This window comes from Canis lupus, chromosome 16 (genome assembly GCF_048164855.1).
Source record: "Canis lupus baileyi chromosome 16, mCanLup2.hap1, whole genome shotgun sequence".
In the NCBI taxonomy this organism is placed as follows: Eukaryota; Metazoa; Chordata; class Mammalia; order Carnivora; family Canidae; genus Canis; species Canis lupus.
The window spans coordinates 61,357,154-61,381,155 of NC_132853.1; the positions used below are offsets into that span (position 1 = coordinate 61,357,154).

A 24,002-nucleotide genomic window follows, 5' to 3' on the forward strand; every position below is an offset into this window, starting at 1 on the left:
CGGGGTCCCGGGCTCCTCCCTTTTGGGGCGCGGGCAGTGGCAGCGGACTGTACGGTGGCCCCGAGCCGGCGGCGGAAACTCTGTGTCGGTTTGTTTAGATGCTGCCCCCCCCCCCCCCCAGCCCCCTCCAGCCTCCGAGTCTGAAGTGAAACCTGAAACTTTGAGCTCTGGCCTGTTTGTCTTGGGTTGAGATTCCAGGGTGTGAGCGGGGGCTGAGCTGGCCAAGCGGCGAGCGTGAGACTCCCGCAGTTTCCCCCCCCCCTTCCCGCCCTCTCCCCACCCTGCAGTGGGGTGTGGAGGTGTCTCGCGTGCCCCTTGCGCTTCTCCAGGAGAGGGGAGGCCCCTTCCTCTGCCCTGGGCTGTGACCCTGCGGGCGGCCGATCCGGGAGGAGGAGCGAGAAGCCATCACAGGTTCCCTCTTCTCGTGTTTTCTCCTGCTGCGGGCCCGCGTGGACCACGCTGGCGGGTGAGGGCTCCTCCTCTGCACCCGCGCCCCCCGGGCCCCCGTCGCCCACTGCTCTCTGCCGGGTCCCGAGTCGGCAGGTCTCAGGCGTGGCAGGCAGGCGTACTCTGGTATTTCCAGACGTTGGTTTCTGTGACCGCCCATGGCTTCCCCGGCTTCCGTCCCTGCTGCTTGTCTCTGCCCGACACACCTCTAGGTGCTGGGGCCTCGAGCTCCTGGGCTTCTGGTCCTTTGTCGCATCTGCAGACTGTCCCTTCCCTCACAGCTCTCCGGTGTGATGGAGGGTGAGTCCTTGGTGCTTGTTTTCAGCGGGCGTGAGCTGCTCCCACCCTGTGGGGCGTACATGGCGTGCGTGTGCGCTGCTTCTTCAGGGCCCTGGTGAGCGGCCTGCAGGGGGCCTGAGGCCTGCCCCTCGGCCTGGGCCCCCCCCCACCGCAGACCGTGTGCGTGGACAGCCCACCTCGGGGGCTTTGTCTTGTCATGGGAGCCTCTCTGCTTTTTCTAGGACCCCCTTCCCCCCGGGAACAAATGCCCTGTCAGCAGCCCTGGGGGTCCTGCCTGCGAGACCCCGGGGTTGTCAGGGTCTCGGGGCCCGAGGTCATCTGTCCTGAGTCTGCCAGTAGGGTCGGTGCTGTTCCCGGGCACGCCGGAGGGCATGCTTGCTGGCAGTGTGACGGCGGTTCACATGAGCCCTTACTGAACCCCTGATGTGTTCTGAGCAACTAGAGGAGTTCCGAGTCCTCAGTCACCCCGGGCCGCGGCGTTCAGAGGTGAACGCGGGAGCCCGCCTCTGCTGCTTCCTCCCCGAGCCCGTGCAGAGCTTCCCTTGTGGGATGCCGCGCTTGCTGCTGTGGCTTCGCATCGCGCTGGCTGAGCGAGGGGGGCCTCGCCGGAGTCCCCTGCCCGCTGGGTCTGCTAGAGGGACGCGCCGCCCGTGTGCCCGGGATGCTGGTCCTGGGGAGGCGGCCCTTCTCTCTGCACCCTGGCTGCCTGGTGGCACCTTGCCCCCCCCCCCCCCCCCCCCCCCCCCCCCGCCAGGCTCTGCCTCTCTGGGCTCAGGGGGCCCCTCCCTTGCTGACACCAGGCCCTGCAGCAGAGGCGGAGGGGACGGGCAGACGCTCACTGGTCGCTTGGGCGGCGTTAGCGCTGAGCCTGGGTGGGTTGGTGTGTTGCCTGCGTGAGCCTTGGCTGACACGGGTAAATAGTACTTTAGGCCGTGAGCTGCCTGGACTGCCAGGCCTTTAGGCTTGGACTTCGGGGGTGGATGAACAGATCATCTCCTACCTGTCGAAGGTCAGGGAGGGAACAGTGGTGGGAAGCACGTGTTTAGACGACAGACATGATAGACTCGGTTCCCGGCTTTGTGCAGAGCTCTGCAGCCGGCCCCCCAGGGGTGCGCGGTTCTGAGACCTGAGGAGGCCCCCGCGTCGCACGCTTCCTGGGCCATAAGACACGTCTCAGGACATTTCAGACTCTGCTGCTCAGACTGCATGCTTTGACCATAAAACAGTGAAATTAAAATTCAGATATAGAAGATAAAGGTAAGACATGAATTTTTAGTTTGAAAACACAGATTTCTAAGTAACACATGAATCAAATAAGAAATCCCCAGTAACTTTTGTTTTCTTCCTTGATTGGCCTTGATTGGCTCCACACCCAGCCTGGAGCCCAACATGTGGCTTGAACTCATGGTCCTGAGATCAAGGGTTGGACACCCAACTGACTGAGCCGCTCAGGTGCCCCCCAGTAGTAACTTTGCAATACAAATTTAAAGAAAGAAATGACCAGTAACAAAATTATTACCTATGACAACTTTAGGGATGTGGCTGCTGCGTGTTTGAAGGGGAGCGTAAAACCTTGAGCAGGAGCTATGGAACCGTGGCCCGCGGGCCTGGTCCGCCTTGGCCTGCTTTTGTATGGCCTTGGAGCCAACGGTGGCTTTTCCTTTTTTTTTTTTTTTTAATTTTTTTTTATTTTTTATTTTTTTAATTTTTATTTATTTATGATAGTCACAGAGAGAGAGAGAGAGAGAGAGAGGCAGAGACACAGGCAGAGGGAGAAGCAGGCTCCATGCACCGAGAGCCCGATGTGGGATTCGATCCCGGGTCTCCAGGATCGCGCCCTGGGCCAAAGGCAGGCGCCAAACCGCTGCGCCACCCAGGGATCCCGCTTTTCCTTTTTTATACTTAAAAACAAAACAAAACTGCCTGTGGCCTGCGGAGCTCAAACACTCATGCTCTGGCTGACCCTGCCTTGAAAGTTGTAACCAGGGCAGCCCGGGGCTCAGCAGCTTAGCGCTGCCTTCAGCCCGGGTGTGACCCCAGAGTCCTGGGATCGAGTCCCGCGTCGGGCTCCCTGCGTGGAGCCTGCTTCTCCCTCTGCCTGTGTCTATGCCTCTCTCTCTCTCTCTCTCTCTCTCTCTCTCTGTTTCTCGTGAATAAATAAATAAAATCTTAAAAAAAAATAAAGTTGTAGCAGCAAACCAGAAAGGGCCCCAGCTGAAGCAGAGGGGATGAGATGGGATGGGGCGGGAGCAGCCAGCCAGGCACTGCTGGGCACGCAGAGAGAGGGCAGCACCGGGAGACGGTGACCTTCCGGCTTGCTTAGGGGACAAGAGGCAGAGTGACCAGACCGTCGTCGGGCAGTGACGTGTGCACCGTGCCGACTAGAAGTGACGCGGTGGGAACATCTTTGCAGGTGAGTTTGGCAGCTTAGACAGAGTAGACGTCCCTACAGAAATACAATTTACCAAAACTGAACAAGTAGAAGTAGAAAGGTGACTTGTCTGTGCCTTAGTATCCTTATTTATGAGTATAAATATACATACAATCGGGATAGTAGAGGCCCAGCTTCTCGGGGTCCTTTAGAAATGGTTCTGTTGAGATATAACGTACGTTCTCTACGGGTCACCCATTTACCGTGTACAGATCAGTGACATTTAGTGTGATCTGTGCAGCCATCACCGCCATTAGCTCTAGAACTTTCTTCACCCCAGAACGGAGTCCCACACTTCTTCATAGTCCCCCTGACCCCCCATCTCCCCGCGCCCTACACAGCACCGACCTATTTCCTGTCCCTTGGGATCTGCCTCTTCTGGGTGTTTCTCCTACACAGGGTCGTACGCATGGGCCCGCTCTCCAGGTTCCCCGTCTGTGGCACGTGCCAGTGTTGTTTCCTCTAGCGCTGAAGAACATTCCGTCGTGTGGAGTGCTAGTTTGCTTGGGCTGCCATGACAAAATACCCAGACTGGGGGCTTAACAGAAACTTACTCTCTCAAGGTTCTGGGGGCTGGAAATCTGGGCTCGGTGCTGGTGGGGCTGGTTGCTGCTGAGGCCTCTCACTGGCTTGCGGCGGCCGCCACCTCCCCAGGTCCTCGCGGGGTCGCCCCTCCGTCTGTGCCCTGATCTCTTCCTAAGGACACCAGTCACGGTGGATTACGTTCCACCCATAGGGCTCGTTTCACCGTAATTAACTCCTTTTTTTTTTTTTTTTTTTTTTAAGATTTTATTTATTCATGAGAGACACAGAGACACAGACCCAGGCAGAGGGAGAATCGAGAATCAGGCTCCATGTGAGGAGCCCAATGCGGGATTTGTCCCGGGTCTCCAGGGTCAGACCCTGGGCTGAAGGTGGCACTGAGCCACTGAGCCAACCGGGCTGCCTGATGGATTCTATTTTGTTGTTCGTGACAACAATGGTGAAAGGACTCTTAGGGTCCAGTCTGTTTCTGCCCCATCTTAATGTCATCCCTGCTTGCTTCTGGTGAGTGTGTTCTCAGTATATCTTTTTTTTTTTTTTTTTTTTTAAGATTTTATCCATTTATTCATGAGACACACAGAGACACAGGCAGAGGGAGAAGCAGGCTTCGTGCAGGGAGCCCGATGGGGGACTCGATCCTGGGACTCTGGGATCATGCCCTGGGCTGAAGGCAGGTGCTAAGCCCTGAGCCACCCGGGTTGCCCTTTTTTTATTTTTCCCCAGTATATCTTCTTTTATTCTTTAATCATTTTACATTCCTAGATTTTAGGTACATGTCAGACCCAAACCTCCACTCGTTGATTTTTAGTTGGTGAGTTTACTCGGTTAACATTTAATCTAAGTACCGAGATGTTTGGATTTGGGTCTATTGTCTTATTTATTTATTTATTTTTGTCTTTTGTATCACTTTTTGTATACTTAAAATTCATTTTTTTGTGTGTCCTTTTCAGAATATGGTTTCTCTTAGATACCCCCCCCGTCCTGTTCCACATCTTCCCTGCCTATGGAGTTAGAAGTTATATATTCTCTTGCTCTTCTTTCTTTTTTTTAAAAAAGAAAAATTTGTTAGAGCATGAGCAGGGGGAGTGGTGGAGGCAGAGGGAGAAGCAGACTCCTCGATGAGCAGGGAGCCCGATGTTGGACTCAGTCCCAGGACCCCGGCCAGCATCATGACCTGAGCTGACGCTTAACCGACCGAGCCACCCAGGCACCCCCCCGTTTCTCTTCTTTAATGATAGTCTTCAGATTTGTATCATGAATATTTAAAGTCAAAAGAATACACCAGAGATGGCCACATCTCAGCTGACGTGTTGTGATCGTCAGGTTTTGGATTCTGTCCTTTTGTTGAACATTACACGTTATTATCTTACAGGCGGTCCTTGTTTAGATGTTCCTGCTTCTGACTCCTTGCACCTCAGAACTCTCCGCTCATGGATAATGGTACTTCTTTTAGGTTTTTTAGAAGTTCCTCCGCACAGGTGTCTTAGTAGCAATTACATCTCAGGTATTCTTTGTCTGAAATGTCTTCTGAACTCTCATTCTCGATGACAGTTGTGTTATGTGCCAGCCCGGACCGAAGGCGGGCTTCCTGCAGCCGCCTCCTCTGGCACCGGTGCCCTCGGTCGCCTGGGACCAGTCGAGTGGTGGGCCCTTCAGGGGAGCCCCCTCTTCTCTGTGGCTACTTTTTGGAGCTTCCTCTGTTTTTCACGCTTTGTAGTTTCATCATGGTGTGTTAGGTGTGGACTTGTTTCTGTTGATCTTGTTTTATGTAGCCTTGTTTTCTAGATCTCTTTTCTGTTGATTCTGGAAAATTCTCATTCTTCGCAATTCTCTTTTCCTAGTTTTTCCTTCCAGACTCTGATTAGACCCTTGTCAACCTCATTCTGTTTTCATACTTTCTGTCTTTTCTCTCTTGAGGTTTTCACTTGATCAGACCCTCCCATCTCTGTCAGAGCAGACGTCTGTCTTTGATTCTAGTGAGCACGTGTCTGTTATGTACCTTGGGGTATAAACACTGCTGCCCTTCCCCGCCTGTTGGCTCCAGGACTGAATTTTCAGGGGAGGAAGGCAAAGGTATTTTTTTTTTTTTTTTTTGGCAAAGGTATTTATTCTTTAAAAAAACATTCGTATTGTGTTGTTGTTTTAATTGAGGTAAAACTCACATCATAAAATTAACTCCATTTTGGAGTCAACGGCGTGGTAACGTTTGGTAATGTACTCTGTTGAACAGCTGTCATTCTGTCTAGTTCCAAGACCTTTCCTTTTTTTTTTTTTTTTAAGATTTGTTTATTTATTTTAGAGCGAGTGAGGGGAGGGAGGGGGAGACTCTCAGGTAGACTCCCCATCGAGCTCAGAGTCTGACGGGAGGCGGGATCCCGCAACCAGTGAGGTCATGATCCAAGCCAAAATCACAGGTAGGACGCTTACCTGACTGAGCCGCCCAGGCGCCCGTGGTTCTAGGACCTTTCCTCACCCTAAGAAGAATCTGGTGCCCATTTCCTGTCACTGTCATTGTGCCTCCACAGCCCCTAGCAAGTGCTCATCTGCGGTCCACGTTTGCAGACGTACTTATTCTGGAAATCTCACATCAGTGGGATCCTAATGACATGTGACCTTTTTTCTCTTAATCTTTAAGTTTGTATTTACTTATTTATTTATTTTTGGGCACGTGGCCTTTTTGTGCCTGGTTCTGTCACGGAGCAGGTCTTTGAGGTCCACCTGCGTTGGAGTGTGGGTCACAACCTTCCTTTTTATGACTGAATAGTACTCCATCGTGTGGAACGGCCACTCAGCTTTTCTTTCTTTTTTTTTTTTTTTTAAGCTTTTCATTCACGAGTCTATAGGCATGTTGTTCCTACCTCCTGGCCAGCGTGGTTACAGCTGTTGTGAACAATTGCATATGAATGTTTGTTTTCATGTGTTTGGGTGTGTATCTTGGAGTGGAACTGCTGGCTCATAAGGCAGTTCCATACACAGCCTCCTGCACACTGTCTCCCCCGCGGCCGCTGCATTTTCTGTTCCCACCAGCAGTACTCCCTCACCAGCACCTGACCTTTCCTGTTTTCTTTGATTATAGCCCATCCACTGGGGGTCTCTTCATAGCTTTGATTTCTGTGTCCCTAATGGCTGATAACGTTGAGCATCTTCTCATGTACTTGTCGGCCTTCTGTGTATCTCTGTTGGAAAAGTGCCTCTGTAAGTTCTTTGCCCTTTCTTTCTATCTATCTATCTATCTATCTATCTATCTATCTAATATTTATTTATTCGTGAGAGACACACAGAGAGACAGAGAGAGGCAGAGACACAGGCAGAGCTAGAAGCAGGCTCCCTGTGGGGAGCCCCATGCAGGACTCCCATCTCAGGACTCCAGGATCAGGCCCTGGGCCGAAGGCAGGCGGTAAACTGCTGAGCCACCCAGGGATCCCCCTTGTTGCCCATTTTAAAATCAAATTGTCTTTTTGTTGTTGAGTTGTAAGAGTTCTGTGTATATTTTGGATTGTAGATCCTTTTAAGATAAACAATTTTTCCAAACATTTTTCCCGTTCTGTGCGTTGTCTTTTTACTCTCTTGATGGTGTCTTTGTATCTTGTGTTTTTACTGTAAAAATTTCACCGTTGTCTTCATTTTTTCAGTTCTTTTTTCTTGTATATGTCTAGCTTTTGGGTGTGTGTGTGTGTGTGTGTGTACACACAGACATGTGCATTTACATGCCTTTAAAGGGTATCTTTAGGGGGTTAAGTGTCCGACTCGTAATTTTGGCTCAGGTTCTGGTCTCAGGAGCCTCCGTGGTGGGCTCTGTGCTCAGTGGGGAGTCTGCTTGGGATTCTCTCTGTCTCTCTCCTTTTGCCCCTTCCCCCAAATAAATAAAAAAAAAGGTATCTTTAATGTTTTTGTTTTTAAATATTTGGTATTTCTTTCATTACAAGTAAGATTCTTTATGAGAGAGTTTATGGTTTAGTGAAGGGAAGTTGAGAGTGCATCAAATTCATACGTATTAGAATTTATACTTGACGTATGTGCTGGAGTCACATAAATCATAAAATTTCTGTCATGTGGTTGTACCTGTTACTTTTAAGAATTGAAATTATAGTTTAGGTCAAAACTAAAGATTGTGATGTTAGTGAACATGAAATGGTGTGGTTGTGTGTGTGTTGCTTACATACGGTGTGCTCAGGAAGTAAGACTGTACTTTAGACGTTTTGTCAGCGTTTGCTATTTTACTGCAAAATATTTTCACGAATCCTCTAATGGAAAGTCTTGCTATCTGGGGAAAAAAAACCCTTCACTTAGTAGATTGTGCATCTTCCGGATTTGTTGTCTGGCTGTGACCCGTGTGCTGTTGAAAACACAGCGCAGGCTGGCTGGCTTTATTGAGGGCTGCGCAGTAAGGCATCTGGACGGTCCCAGTTCACTCGACTTCAGATTTCCTTGTGGAAGAAGTGCATCAGCCCTGCTCCTGTGACCCTGCCCTGAGGACTGCCTGCTTCGTTCAGTGCACTGTGTGGATGCGGGACATGATTTTGGTTGGGTTTACTGTGCCTGGGTGGAGGGTGCCGAGCTTTCTCTGTACGTGCTGTCACACTTCCTGATCCCTCTGTACCATGACTGTCCAGCATGCGAGGCTCCTGCTCTGTTAGGAGCCTGTTTAGGGCTGGGTGGGTGGCTTGGTATGTGGCTGCCTGTGGCCACCCCGTGCCTGGGCCTCCCAGGGGTCTTGTAGGTGTCCTCCTTACATCCTGAGGAAGCCGTGGGTGGCCAGGGGTCACTTGGGGCCTTGAAGCTGGTGGTGGCCGTGCGGCCTTTTGCTTTTGGCAACGGCTGACCAGTAGGTGCTATAGGTTGTGGAGAGTGTTTTTCCTGTAGGCCCCCAGCGCTGGCTCGCTGGCTCTCCAGGGAACTGCATCTTGGGGCAGTGTCCTGAGAAGTGGCCCCAGTGATCGGCAGTGTAGGAAAATGCAAAGGCCTTGGTTTTTCTTCCTCACGGGCAAGGCTGCAGGGTCCGAGTTAACAGAGCTGTCCTGTGGTCTGAGTGTGGAGTCAGCGTGGGCCCTGAAATGGGTGCACATAGCGGGGATCTGATGAGAGTCCATAGAAACGAGGGTCTTGTAGGGATTCGGTGGCAGCGGGGAGGTGCTTTGGGGCTGATCTTGTGAATGGGCTTTGTGGGGATGAAATGAGTTTGCAGCCCTCCTCACCACAGTTGCTGTCTCCGTATTACGTGGGGGGAGGTCACGGGGAGGAGCGGTCAGTGGGGGGAGGCCATGGGGGCCAGAGGTCAGTGGGACAGGTCAGTGGGGAGGGGAGGCCAGACAGTGGCTGAGGCTTGACCTCCGGGTGGTGTGATTGGAGGAGTGCTGCGCATGCCCGTCTGGCCAGTGCCCATGGTGGGTGGTGAGATGGGAAATGAGAACTCTTCGGGTAACTTGCTTCAGGACGGTGGCCGGCTTGCTGTGAACCGAAACTCTAAAGGCCTTCACACCGATCCTTTTCTCCCCTGGTAGCCTTCTGACCCTGGGCAGTGTGTCCCCTCGGCTTCGTGTGTCCCGTATGGCAGGGCCAAGGCCCCTCGGCCTGTGGGGCAGGGTCGCCCCCCGGACGCTCCTCCAGGCCCACCGGGTCTGCAGTGTCCTGCCCCAGACTTGGTGGGGCCAGTGGAGGACCAGGCTCTGGGGCTGGGAATGTAGGTCCGTGACTCAGCGGCAGAACTGGTCTCCGACTTCCGGGTTAAGCCTTTAATTCTCCTGAACGCTTGTTTTTGCTGCTTTCAAGTTGATGTACTTGGGCCACTCTGTCATCAGCTGTGGGCGTTTCATCTGCCGGTGTGGCGCTCACTCCCCTCCCCCGTGCCCTGGGGGGCCTTTGGCAGAGGGACAGATGGACAGGCGGTTGACCCTGTGCTGATCTCCGGGCGGCAGAGGGAGGAGGATTGCCGGCTCTTGGTGGGGAGGAGGATCGCTCATAGGTCACAACAGCGTCTGATTTGCAGAGAACAATCACTTAGATTGCTTGGAAAGAAAGTTTTTTTTTTTAAAATTTATTTATTTATTAATTTATTCATGAGAGAGAGAGAGAGAGGCAGAGACCCAGGCAGAGGGAGGAGCAGGCTCCCTGCGGGGAGCCCGAACGGGACTCGATCCTGGGACCCGGGGTCACGGCCTGAGCCCAAGGCAGACGCCCAACCACGGAGCCGCCCAGGGGTCCCCAAAAGTAGTTTTACCACAGAGTGTGGATTCAGGCTGGGCCAGCGTCGTGGGGAAGCGGCAGCCGAGGGCCTGGAGCAGCGCCGTGGGCCGGCCTCCTTCCTCAGGGTTTAGTTTGCCTCCCACGGGAGTCTCATTTCCACCTCCGGGACTTTGTTTTGTGGCGTGTCCACGCGCTGGGGGTCCGTGTGGCAGGCTCCCACGCGGGACGCAGGCGTGTCTGTGACGCGGGGACCAGCACGGGGTGTCGGGGCCGTGGGCGGGGGCAGCTCCCATGCAGGGGCTTCATGCCTGTGACTTCATATGTGGCAGCTTCCCCTGGGTACCCTTGGCGTTCGTTGTGGGGACTTAATAAACCAGGGCTGGGTAGGGAGAGCCCGGCTGGTCGGCGGCGTCGCTCCAGGCAGTGTGGCACTGCCCGTCACCCGTTGTTGACGGGGTGACAGATGCTCACGCACAGCCCTGACTCAGCAGGAACGTGTGCCGCGGGGCTGCGGGAGCTCAGTGCACCGGCCTGGTCCCCCATCGTCAGGGCTCCTGTGCTGTCCTTCTGGAAGGCTGGTGGCAGGTTCAGCTGTCACTCCCCATTGCCGCCTGCATGAGGCCCGAGAGGACGCTCACGAAGAGTGGGGTGTTGGATCCTGGAGGGAATGTCTGGAACTATGGGATCTCGTTACGGAAAAAATTAGGAGTATAGGGCGAGAGGTTGTGTCTTCTATCGGAGGATTATTTATTTATTTTTTTAAAAGATTTTATTCACTTATTCATGAGAGGCACAGAGAGAGGCACAGACCCAGGCATAGGGAGAAGCAGGCCCCACGCAGGGAGCCCGACGCGGGACTCGATCCCGGGACTCCAGGATCAGGCCCTGGCCGAAGGCAGCGCCAAACCGCTGGGCCACCTGGGCTGCCCCTATCGGGGGATTATTTCTAAGCCAACAATTTACTTTTACTGTTATTGCAGTTGGGCGAGCCGAGGGTTGGACTGACTTTGCGCGTGTGCCATTTAGAGGCAGTTCCTTCATGCTGTGGCAGAGGAGTCCGTCCCCTCTTCAGTTGGGGGGCTGGGGTGTCTGGTGACACTCCTTCTGCTCCTCTGTGGCTGGGGGCCGAAGGGGAGGTCACCTGCATGGAAAACGCCCCCCGTCCCTCCTCGGGAGCCCTGACGACGTGGTGACTTGAAGATTTGAGGGTTACACTTAGTTTCCTTATGTGAGCTTCTCGTAGCCCGGGATCTAGTGGTGAGAGAGCCAGGCTGGGGTCACGCTTGTCACTTTCCTTCTTGTGGTGTTCACCCCCTGTTCAGGGTACCGCCTGGGTCGAGACCGGATGTTTGGTCACATTTACCTTACGCTGAATAGACAGGCAAGGCAGGGAGAAGGTTTTCCTCCAAAGCTTTATTTTTTAAATTTTAATTTTTTAAAGGTGACCTTTTTGAGAGAGAGCATGAGCCGGGGTTGGGGGGTGGAGAGGGAGAAGCAGGCTTCCTGCCAAGCTGGACACGGGGCTCAATCCTGGGAACGGAGGGCAGATGCTCGCCCACTGAGCAGCCCAGGCTCCGTCCTCCAGAGCTGTGAACTCTGTTGTCTGCGTACGTTAATGTGGAGAAGCTTTGCGGAGGTTAAGTGTATTTTAAAGGGAGGTAGAGAGGTGTCTCTGTTATCCTCAGTTACACAGAAACGTGTAAGAAAGTCACTCTTCAGTGAAACACATTAGGGAAATGTTTCCAAGAGGAATGGCTTAACCAGTGTTAGAAAACTGCAAAGGACGTGCATTTGTGGAGAAAGAACGGGAGAGAAGTGCTCAAAACAGTATTGTACCTACTGTGTGCAGGTACCGTGCTGCACGGTGGGGTGCGGCTGTCAGCTGGAGCAGGGGGCCCCTGCCCGTCACCCCCACGTCACGTGGTCAGGTCGCCGTCGGGGGCTCTACTGGACTCGCATTCTGTGAGGCAACACAGGGCCAGCAAACGAGCCGACCTCAGGTCCTGTCTTTAGAGCAGGGCTGATGCCCGCAGTGGGTGGTGGAGGAGGACACAGCAGGTCATCCCGTCTGCCTTCCATGCCACGGCACCTGCAGAGGTGCAGTCCCCGAGCCTTCTAAATGCCACAGAAAGTGCACCGCCTGATGTGGGCTCAGTGACAACTTGCACATGAATTCACTGTAACACTGTCAGGACGTGTGCCTTGTGGACATTTTTTTTTTTTTAAAGATTTTATTTTTTTTATTTACTTATTCCTGAAGGACACAGAGAGAGGCAGAGACACAGGCAGAGGGAGAAGCAGGTTCCCTGCAGGGAGCCTGACGCGGGACTCGATCCCGGGACTCCAGGATCAGGCCCTGAGCCGAAGGCAGAGCCCAACCACTGAGCCATCCAGGCGTCCCCTGGTTCTGTGCGGGCCTCCCCGTTGTGTGCACGATGTGCAAGGGGACCCTGTTGACTCTCCCCTTGGGGTCCCATTATTGGTTCCTCTTCTGGCCTGACCGACGTCGCCTTAAGCAGGGTTGCAGGCCCCATGGTCGTCTCCCAGCTCCAGAACCTAATGGTCCCAGCAGGTTGCCACTGGGACATTGCTTGCTTGTTCTCAGTGGGTGGTGATGCAGGGTTCACGTCATTGTGTCCCCGAAACACGATGATGGGTAGGGGTTGGGGCAGGTGGAGTGGGCTCTGCGGGAAAAGCACTGCCCTGTTCCCTGGAGGCCGTCCGTCAGCTCCTGAGGCTCAGTTGCCGACCTTGTGTTCAGGGGTCCGCAGAGTGCTCAGAGATTGCATTTCTCCTCGTTTTCCCTACTGCCAAGTAACTAGGACTCTGGGAGTAATTTTTTTATCCTGAACTGACCTCACCACTTTGCCAAGAGGCCAGCCAGTGGGTAACTCTGGTCTTCATGGTGTGCAAGTCTGTCCTGCTGTCCCCTTGGCGGTGGCCGTGGTCAGCGTTGGGCCAGTGGGATCCAGGGGGATCCGGAGGCACCAACGAAATGGCAGGGACCCCCCGCCTTGTGGCCCCCGCCTCAGAACTTTCCCACCAGCAGACCACCCAAGGACACGGCATCGGGGGTGCCCGGACCTCTGCAGGGACCCTGAACCGTACTTACCCGGACCCCATATAAGGCCTTGGGCAGTTATCGCCCCAGGCCGACTTCACCAGCAATGTGGCTAATAGCTGTCACCCTGTACAGACACCCAGCCCCTTGCCCCTCCCCCCTTAAAAAGCCCGCCTGCCCGCCCCTGGGCCGACTCCCACGCTCTCCCTCCCCCGCGGGCCGCAGAACCTGGCCCGAGAGCGCGGCCCATTAAAAGCCTGTTTCGACCAACTTCTGCCTGGCCTCTGTTCCACTTCACTACCGATCAGATTAAACCTGACAGTCCACCTTCAAGGGGGTGAGGCTTGGTGTGGGACGTGGGCGTGCTTGCAGGGCCCTGAAAGTGGCCCAGACCCTGGACGGAGGGAGGCACCTGTCAGGAAGGACGGACAGAGTGCTGACGGCAGTGTGCGTGGAGGGCCCAGACCCAGAGCACGAGGCCCAGGTCTGCAGGGGGAGGTGGGGGGTCGCCTGTCATCCTTGAGGCACTTGAGAATCGGGCTCCCGGGCAGGTGCAGCTCGTCTAAGTGCTGACCAGAGACGTGAAGCCTTATAGGGCAGCTACACATGGGCCCCAAGTGACGAGGTGGGAAGAGCCCCTCGGTGGGCTAGGAGGCCCAGGGTGCCTGGAGGCTGGCGCTCGGCCACCACGCAGGGGGTCCCAGCCGCAGCCCCGTGGGACGGCAGTGTGCTTGTGGGGCGCACACACCGGATGCAGAGTGACCCAGTGACTCGAACACGGTGACGCGTACTCACGTGTGTGGGTGGGTGTGGGTGCGCATACAGCAGCGACTGGCCTTAGCACCTCCTCCACTGTCAGATTGGACTTGCACGTGTTTAATTGAATTAATTTATTTAAAAATGTACATATATATTTTTTTAATGTGGAGCCCCGTGAGGGGCTTGAACTGCTGATCAAGACCTGAGCTGAGATCAAATGTGGTCGTTTGCTTAACTGACTGAGCCGCTCAGGCATTTCACGTATTTTGGAAAGATCTTTTCACTATAAAGAGTAATGCTCATTCCTGGTTTTTACCTATTTTGTTGTTAATAATCTGAGCGTAGATTTCATCTGTGTATTTTACGTTACAGGGTTTAGCTTCTCAAGTTGTGGGTGTTAAGCCTCTGGGGCAGTTTCTGCCAGTGGAGGATCCGAGCCTGATGCTGGGAGGTGGGGGTCTGCCTGCGACCCAGACTTCGTGCTGTAACCGCGGCTTGTCCTGTAGCTGCCTCTCTGGGGAGGTGATCGGGAGCTCCAGAGGTCGTCGTCACGGCAGCCAGGGCTGACGCCACCATCTGGGAACCTCCCGGCAGTGTTGATTTGAAAGAACAACAGGAGGTGTTTGCAGGGAGAGAGGAGCGCAGACACCGCGGTCTTCGTAAGCTGTGCTCCTGGGGCACCTGGGTGGGTGCTCGGGTAGGTATCCTCTGTGGTTCCAGCTCAGGTTGTGGCCTTGGGATCGTGAGATTGAGCCCCGCCTCAGGCTCCACACTCAGCGTGGAGTCTGCTTGAGATTCCTTCTCCCTCGGCCCCTCCTGCTGTGCTCTTTCTCTCTCTCTGTCAAATAAATAAATCTCAAAAAAAAAAAAAGAAAGAAGCAGCTGTGCTCCTAATGGTGATGTTTTTTCAGCCCGAGTGTATGGACCGAGCAGCGCCCTGCTCTGCAGTTGTGCACAATGTGGGGAGAAGGCTAGGCCCCCCTGGGAACTCCGGACCCTATAGGGCTTGGGTGGCAGAGACTCATGCAGCCTACAACACGTCCTTCCAGTGCTGACCTCAGAGGGCAGGTGGGAGGTGGCCGTGGAGGAAAGTGGGCAGACGTGTGCAGGGGCACAGCCTGGCACAAGAGGGGTGCTAGGATCCTCTCTGTGTTCTGGGCCCTGGGCAGCCAGGCTCTGGGTGTGTCCGGCTCATCGCAGGGTGAAATGGCCGGGCAGTGCTGCCGGCAGGGCCAGACTGGCAGGGAGAGACGGTCGTGCACTCGGAGGGGTTAGTGAGGAGAAGCAAGGAGGGGCTTTTGCTCATGTCCTGTCTCTGCGCGTGGGTGTATTTCGGTTGATTTTATTTTAATTAATTAGAGAGACTGAGCATGAGCTGGGGGAGGGGCAGGGGCAGAGGGAGAAGCAGACCCCCCACCGAGCAGGAGCCCGACGTGGGGCTCAGCCCCAGGACCGGGATCATGAGCTGAGCTGCGGGCAGGTGCTGCACGACGGAGCCACCCAGGCGCCCTCGGATCGTCTCTTAAAATAGGATAAAGATCCTCTGGTTGTTCCATAGTGGAGTCCACAAAAAGTGACATTTAAACATTCTCTTTTAACAAAGTGCCCTTCTGGTGTCTGAGCGTCCGAGGCTCGTGTTTTCAGCGTCGTGGACGTAGAGTGGTGGGGCGTGCCGAGGCTCCGCGCGGGGTCACTTGGAGCCACACAGGCCGGGCAGCTGCCTGTGGAAGGGTGCCCTGCTGCCCTGCCGAGAGCCCGCAGCGATCAGGGCGGCCCTGCTTCGACCTTTGGCCCTTCCTTACATCTGGCAGCCAGGGCACTGGGGGGGAAAGGGGGTGCCGGGGCTTACCCGAAGGCTGCCCCGTAGCACCGCTGGCCAGGAGCCCTTGGCCTTGAACGAGGTCAGCGTCTGGGCTCCGTGCTGTGCTGCGTGTCGTCGCCGCAGCGCCCTGTGCCCGTGTTTCCCGGGTGGCCGGGCAGCTCTCTAGGGGCTGCTGTGGGGGCTCTGGGCAGGTGTCCCGGGGGCATCTGTGCGGAGCCGCAGCTCTCATCGCCTGGAAGTCCGCACTGCCGCCGTCCTGGCTCACAGGGCTGGCGCCAGCTGCTGTCCCTCGGGGGAGCCCTGTCCCCGCGTCCTGCGGTGGACGCAGGGCCTGGCGCTGCGGGTGCTGACCGTCCTCAGGACTCAGTACGTGGGTCACAGGATGCATTTCTTGAGGTGACGCGTGCTCTGCTGTCATGCGGCGCTGTCTCGGGTGGCACGTGACCTGGGTTGAGGGCTCCGGTTCAGTTGACTCCTCCGTTCTCGGCAGCAGGGGCGCGTTGCCGCCGGTACAGGCCAAGGCCGCCGCCCGGGAAGCGCGGCGCCAGGTGGGATCTGGGGCCACTGAGGCCGCGTGATGCGCTGGCGCCCGCTGCTTGGTCACGCTCCTGACCCTGAGTGAGAGTCTGTGTGCGGACTGGTGCCCCCTGCCACGTGCCGGGGGTCACGGGCCCAGTGGCCGAGCGGCTGGTGGGGCTCCGCCCGCGGTCCCTCGCCCGCTCCATGGCGTCCTGGCCGGGATCGCTGCTGGCCGGCCCGGGCGCTCGGCCTTCCTGGCAGCTTCGTCTGGTCTTCCTGAGCCGGGTGCTCAGAGTTTTGGGGTGCGCGGGCTTTTACAGGCCGCTGCCTCCATGGCGCGTGCACGTACTCACTTTGGTGTGTTGCCTGCCGAGGCCACAGCACTCCTCACGGGAGCATCGCTCAGCTGCTTCCGTGGGAAGGGACGTCTCCCACCGTGAGAGATGCGTTCCTCATCCTGACAACGACGACGTTTGTCTGCCTTTTTCTTCTTGCTATTTTAGGATGTCGTTTTAGAAACATTGTGAGCTCTCTGGTCATTTGGGCTCCGTCAGTGACTTGTGCTTACGAGCAAGTCCCGCATGTCCCGTGCGTCTGGGTAACGCCGGCCGACCTGCGTTCGCTGTGCAGTTGGCACGGGGGCGTGCAGGGGCCGGCGGGGGCTTGCGGCTCCCATCCACCCCCCATCCTCGCACCGCGTGGTTTGAGCTGCAGCTTGACCTTACTTGAGACACACGCCCGGCCCTGCTTTGCCTTGTGTCCTTGATTTCAGGTGGCGGCAGCAGTGGCGGCGGAGGCCTCTGACTCCCAGCTGGTGTGTCATCCCGGCTGTGCCATCCTGGCCGTGCCCGCTGCTGGCCCAGCGCTGCCGGGCGGCTCCTTCTGCAGCTAGGTCACCTGCGGGGAGCTTGCAGACGCCTCGTCTGACGTCGACCTTCTCAGCAAGGCTTCTCAAGGCTGTTGTGTGGTCGGGTGTGTCTCGTTTGCTCCCTTTCCGCTGGTGGACGGTCCTCCCCAGCAGGACGTGCTGTGCGTTCCAACATCCACCCACCGCAGGGCGCGTGCGTGGTTTGTGTCCGGGGATTGTGACTAGGGCTGCTGTGAGCATTCGTGTGCAGGCGAGCCTGCATTTCTCTGGGATAAGTGCTGAAGAGCAGGCTTGCTGGGCCGGGCGAGAAGTCTGTTTTTTGCCATTTATTTATTTTTGCGATTGTGGAAATAGAGTTGACATACAGGGTCACCTTACGGTGGCCTCGGAGCGACGGGACTGATGAACAGGTGTTCAGGGAGTTGAGACAGTATTTTGTTTTAATGTTTTCAGACAAGTCGTCTTTAAAGATTGAATCTGGAAGCCTTGCTCCTTCCTCCTGGGCACCGGTTCTGTGGGCTGTTTGGACGGTGTGGGGGCCGCGTGGACCTGGGCTGGCAGCCCCGGGGGCCCGCATTCCTCACAGCCTGGGACGTGGGTTTAGTCCGAGCCCCTAGCTGTGGGACGTACTGAGTGGTCTTCGCTCACTTGCCGTCACCACCGTCGGGCACGGGCTCGGGTGTGTTTGACCAGGTGGGGTGGCGGGTGGCGGGTGCTGTTCCCTGGAGGCGGCGCTGCTTGTGCTTCACCCGTGGCCGTGGCTTCAGAGGTCCTTGCCCCAGGAGAGCGTGTGGCTCCTGCCCTGACAGCACCAGCCTCCCCGTGGCGTTTCTCCAGGGCTCATGTGCGTTGTACAGACTGTGGCATCCGCCCGGCCGGACCCGTGCTGCCCCTGCTGCCCCCCGAGGAGCATCTGTTCGAGGTCTCGTGACAGATGCACGTTGGCCTCCCACCGGGCCCCAATGGCAGCTGGGGCCTCGCCCACAGGGACGCTGCGTGGGAGGGCTGCGTGGTCCCCCGCGTCGGCTCCAGGGCCAGGCCCCCCAGCGGCCTGGAGGAGTGGCCGCTGCTGCCTGCAGGCCCGTCTGGGGCCGCGCTCCAGAAACGTCTGTGGGAACTGAAGCTGAGTGGCTCTGGAACCAGCTGCTCTGTCCGCCGTTTCCTGTTGCCCCGTAGCACGTTCGGCTCAGGCTTTGTTCCCGAGCAAGTCAGGCTGCATTTCTGAGGCGGTGGCTGAGGGTGTCTGCGGGTGTGCACCGTCCGGGAGGCTGGAGCTCTCATGGGTCTGCAGCCCCAGTGTGCGACACCCTGGGGGGGCGTCCCAGGGCCTCCTGGGGCCCGGCTCCAGCCGCGAATGCCCCACTGCAGGGTGTAGCTCGTGACTTCCCCGAGGCCCGGCCTCCCGTGCTGGCTCTTGGGGACGTCTTTTCCAGCGGAAGGGTCTCTGCCCCTGCAGGGAGCCTGGGGTCCCTCCCGCGGGGGCCGTCCCGCGGGGCTGCGGCGCTCCAGGGGTTAAGGCGGTTCTCTCACCTGGAGGCTGCTTTGTCCTTAGGCGGTTGGCGTTAGACAACACGCTGTCTAGAGAGAAGGGTGTTTAAATTACACTGCGGGGCCCCAGGTTGCCAAAAGGAAGCCCTCTGGGGAGTCTCATATATTTGACACGCATCTGCAGTGTGTAATTGGAACCATGAGAAAGGGTTTTGTTCAAAGCTATTGCAGAGTTTCCTTATTTTAAACCTGTTGAATCTGGAAAGAGTGGTTAGGTTTTGAACTTTTTCTCTGGTAGTGACTTCTTCCCAACGTCTGGGGCAGCGACTGTCCCCGGGCTCTGGGAGCTTGCGTGCGTGGCCTGCGTGGCCCCTGGGGCTGGAGTCTCTGGGCCTCCAGGGCTCCTCCTGCATGGAAGAGGCGGGAGGGCGCGTGGGGTCTGGAGGCCGCGCACGACCCCGCCGACAGCCGGGCACCCTGGGCCGTGGCTCCTGCTGCCACCTCGGGATAAATCAGAGCCAACAAGCTCAAGGTTCCATTTTCTTGTTCTAGAAATTCACCATCTCACTTTTCTCCTCAGAGCTGTTTCACTTTCTGCAGATCAGGTTCCCTTCTGGCGACCGTGGGGGGCGCGTCCCCGCTGCCCTCTGCATGGACCCTGTCCAGTGAGGCCCTTGCCAGTTGCCGGCTGCCCCTTCACCTGCACCGCGGATGCCTGTGGTCAGCGTCCGGGTGGGGCCTTCAGGCTCCTGAGTAGGACAGAGCAGGACTTCAGGGGCATCTGTGCTGTGGGACTTGGGCGGAGTGGGGCCGTGTGGCCATGTGGGTGGCATGGCTGGCGGGAGGCCCCTCGGAGCCCGGGCAGCATGGGCCTCTGCTCCTCTGACCCGTTTCTGGGGAGGACGTCGTCAGACCCGGCACGCGGGCACGTGCGGGCGCTGGGGATAGCCAGGGAGCCCTGTGTGGGGGAGGCCACCGCAGCCCGTGGCCCACTGCTGTCACCCCTGCCGTGTGGGGCTGAGTCTTGCCGCTCCTGGAGGCAGAGTGGGCCGGGTGGGCCAACGTTGGACCTGCTGCCCAGGCTGGTGATCTGCCCAACGCCGTTGGTCAGAGCGTGATGAGGTCTGTGTGCAGGTTCTGGTGGAGATGGCGAGTGGAGCGCAGACCAGCACGACCGGCTGACCTCACGGGCCCGCAAAGTGATGCTTTGGGAGACAGACCGCTGGGCTCCCTGACGTGGCGTGAGGCCCCAGGGTGTGGCGGGACCGGCCTCCAGGCCGAGCGGGACTGGGGTGGGGGGGGCCGTGTCTGTGTGGAGGCAGGCTGCTGGCAGGTGGCACCAAGCAGTCTTGAGTGTGGCAGAGGCTGTGGCGCCTCCGTGTATCCACATACACAGCACTGGCCACTGTCACTCTTACTCATCTGCCCTGAAATTGATTTTGTCCAGTGGACCGGTAAATTGGGACTCAGCGCTTAGCATCCAGATGCCCCTCGGGCTATAGAATCGCTGAACGGTCTTACCCAGAGCTGTCCGGGTGGCTGAGTTGCAGTGACGGTCTCAGGGACCTGGCGTGGCAGCGGAACCGCGTTTATATGCTGCTTTCCTCCTAAAGGTGCCACAGCCTATTAGTTTTGACGTCCGTCGGGCCGACTGGGCTGTCCTGTTAGCGTGGACAGTGCCTGTGAGCGATGCAGGGCACTAGCAGCAGCTCAAGTGACCCGGCCTTCCTCCAGGTAGAACTGCTGAACACCAGTTTTAAGCCTTAAGAGTTGGTCTAGTTCAAGTTGAGATCGTGATTTAAAACTCACTAATTGGCTGTAGCTGCTTTGCAGCAGCCTCGGTGGTGCCTCGCGTTGGCTTTGGCACTTGTGCATGCTCCGTGGGTCGTAATGGTGACCCTCGTCAGGCTTCCCGAGGACCGACGGCGGTTCCTTCAGAAAACTGAGCTTAGTTCCTGATGTCCTGACTGGTGGAAGCAGAGTCTGTTCTGCAGACTGCCTGGCATGGAGAAGGCTCCAGGGCCTTTGCAGGAAGGAGAGGCAGCGCTCGCGGCGGCCTAGAGACACAGGCTTGGGGTGCTGGGGCCTCTCTGGAGGGAGCCCAGGAGCCACGTGGGCAGGCAGCTCTGCCAAGTGCGTCGCCTGAGAGGGGTGGTGGTGCAGCCTTAAGGGAGGGGCTGGGTAAGAACGCAGCTCGGCGGGGCTGCTGGGCGGCTGGCCTCAGCTCCACAGGGAGGCGAGGAGGGCTCCTTGGGATGGCCGCCGGGCCCTCACCCGGGCTCCAGAAAACGCGTGTGGGGCTCTGGCTGTAGTGGGACACGGGGGGACAGGCCCAGTTTCGGTGGTTGAGGAATTTGAGGGGCACATCTCATATGGGCTGTCCTGCTGTCGCTCAGCTGAGGAAATGAGAACTTGGCAAGAAAGTGGGCCTCAGGTTTGGGGTCCCTGGTGGCCTGTGCTCCTGGGGCGGTGGGTGCAGGTGCCCCGGGCTGGTCCCATCCTCTCTCCTGGCTGAGATAGACATAAGTGGTAATGCCGTGTCTTTTTTTTTTTTTTTTTTTTTTAAGATTTTATTTATTTATTCATGAGAGACAGAGAGAGAGAGAGAGAGAGAGAGAGAGGCAGAGACACAGGCAGAGGGAGGAGCAGGCTCCATGCAGGGAGCCCGACGTGGGACTCGATCCCAGGTCTCCAGGATCACGCCCTGGGCTGAAGGCGGCGCTAAACCGCTGCACCACCCAGGGATCCCAACACCGTGTCTTTGAGCTTTTTACTTATTAATAATTTATTTTGGAGTATACTTACATAATTTTAAGTAAACTTATGTTAATATTTTATAATTGAATTAAAAATGATCACCAGTCTATATACAAAGTGCACAGAATCAAATCTATTTCTTGTTATTTATATAGAATCAGACATCCCGGGCAGCCCCAGTGGCTCAGCGGTTTAGCGCCGCCTTCAGCCCAGGGCGTGATCCTGGGTCCTGGGATCGAGTCCCACGTCGGGCTCCCTGCATGGAGCCTGCTTCTCCCTCTGCCTGTGTCTCTCCTTCTCTTTCTCTCTGTGTCTCTCATGAATAAATAAAATCTTTATTTTTTATTTTTATTTTTTTGAGAAACACAGAGAGAAAGAGAAAGACAGACACAGGCAGATGGGGAAGCAGCTCCCTGCAGGGAGCCCGACATGGGACTCGATCCCGGACTGGACTGAAGGCGGCGCTAAACCGCTGAGCCACCAGGGCTGCCCTAAATAAAAATCTTAAAAAAAAAAAAAAAAAAAAGATTCAAACATCCTTAGATACAGAAAAACAGAGATGAAATATGTCTGATAGTCCTAGTCCTACTGTTGTTTCTTTTGATTTTTTTTGCCCAAGGCTATTTCTAGGTACATTTTTCTGGAAGATAATTTCTGGGATGATAGTTGCATGTTCAGATAATTGCTGCTTCATTTTTCTTTTTCTTTTTTCTTTTTCTTTTTTTTTTTTCTGCTTCTTTTTTTTTTTTTTTTTTTTTTTTCTGCTTCATTTTTCTTAAACTCCTACCTGGAGCATTGTGTACACGTAACCTCTCTGGTCTTGTCAAACAGGACGGCGTGAGGTGCACCACGAGGTGCTCTTGACAGCGCCGGGGTCCTGGGCAGGCCCGGGCACACACGTGTGCGAGGGGCTGAGGCTGGTCCCTTCTGTCCTGCCTTTTGGATCACACAGGGTGCTGCCTTTTAGCTTCCATCCTGTGCTGTCAGTGATCGTGTCCCACGCTGGTTGACGGGGACGATGTGTGATGGTCGTCTGCAGCGAGCACCTGCCCCGGCACCGGAGGCTTCTGTGTCAACGGCGTGTGGCCTGAGGTGTGAGGCCGCCGGAACAGGAGGCTCTGGCCGTGTGCAGACAGTGATGTGGTCGTCAGGGCCTCCCGCAGCTGATGACCCCTCAGGGCATGGGCTGGGGTCAGACCTGCACTGGACGTAGTTATGACAAGCGCCACCGGGGCCTCGGAGCAGGGATGCGAGCTCACTCACCTCGGAGAGCAGATACTCTCTGGTTTCTACTCGTAATGCTTTTTAAACACGGGGTGAGCTGTCAGTGGGCTTTACGGCAGCATCCTTGTTGATTTTGGATCAGTAAATTGGGATTTACAGCAGGGTCTTTCAGAAAATCCTATTTAGGGCTCAGCGGTAGAGCGTCTGCCTCCAGCCCAGGGCGTGACCCAGGGTCCTGGGATCAAGTCCAGCATCAACCTCCCTGCAGGGAGCCTGCTTCTCCCTCTGCCTGTGGCTCTGCCTCTGTGTCTCTCATGAATAAATAAATAAAATTAAAAAAATAAAATAAAGCCTATTATCTTAAACCTTATAACATTAAATTCTCATATTTTTAAGTGCTACGCATAAATGTAACATATTTTATGTATCTTTGAAGTAGTGTACATGTCTTAATAAGCAAACTCTTCCCAAGTACTTGAAATACATGAATCTAACAAACGGCAAATAAATACGCTAACATTTTAGCTCCTTGAAACGTTCCAGTATCCTTACCATGGATCTTAAAATTCTGTAATATCTTTACATCAGAAATCACATGTCCAGTATTAAATTACATTTGCAAATGGAACCAGGAGGATAATCTGTTAATGGACCTAAATTCATATATTACAGATATTTTAGGTAATTATCTTGGTTATTCCTAAAGTTAACATAGAAGTAGCCTTGGGCTTGATTTGCTTCATCATCCGGGTCCTTGATTCTGAAACTGAGCGCTGGAAGGCCCCTGCACCTCGGGGTCCTCCTCAAGGTTGCTCACCGGCGGCTGGCTTCTGGCCAGAAGGAGAAGTGGGCTCCCTTCTGCGGTCCCCGTGGCCAGCAGAACCCAGGCATCTCCAGGCCATTCTGAACCCATTTTCACTTGTTTGTGTGATTTGGGGGCAGCTTCTTAAAAAAGTCTCCACCTGATTCAAGCCGGCCGACTCCTCTTTTCCTTCCAGGTGCTTGCTTTCTGACCGGGTGGCTTTGGGGTGGACTGCACCTGCCTCTGGCGCCAGGGAGGCAGCAGGCATGCTGCTGCCCCGAACTCACAGTCTTTGTCTCTTGTGCCCAGTTGTTCCCGTGATCCTGAAGGCGCTGACCTATGAGGAGAAGCGGGGCTCCTGCAGCGTGGGCACCAATGTTAGAGACGCCGCCTGCTATGTGTGCTGGGCCTTTGCACGTGCCTACGAGCCCCGGGAGCTGCAGCCCTTCGTGGCCGCCATTTCCAGGTAAAGTCCACCAGAGTCTTGGCGGGATCGGGTGTGTCCCTGCGGTTGTCCCTGAGGTCACGTCCTCCTGACGACAGTGTGCATGGGCAGCAGTTGGTGTGGTGCCTTTCCCGTAAGTAGGAGGTATTAATGTGCTAATAATATAATTTTAAGGGTGAGCTCTAGAAATGAAGCAGCTCAAGAATGGAGTTCTTCTTTTGTGGGTAAGCAGTTCAAGCCAGAGTGTCTTCTCTGTATCGTTCCAATTTTAGTATATGTGCTGCCGAAGCGAGCACTCAAGCCAGAGTGTCTAGGAGGAATGTTCTGGAGGCTCTGGCTGGCCTGTGGCTTGC

General features: G+C 55.8%; 1 protein-coding gene across 2 annotated transcripts in view; it reads left to right on the forward strand.

The window, feature by feature from the left end:
• TBCD (tubulin folding cofactor D) overlaps window positions 1-24,002 on the forward strand; it is a 140,136-nt gene that overhangs the window by 57,428 nt on the left and 58,706 nt on the right. For both annotated transcript variants that reach the window (XM_072782114.1, XM_072782115.1), the window contains one exon: window positions 23,514-23,670. In XM_072782114.1, the coding sequence (XP_072638215.1) occupies window positions 23,514-23,670 (157 nt within the window). The remainder of the gene's footprint in view (window positions 1-23,513; window positions 23,671-24,002) is intronic.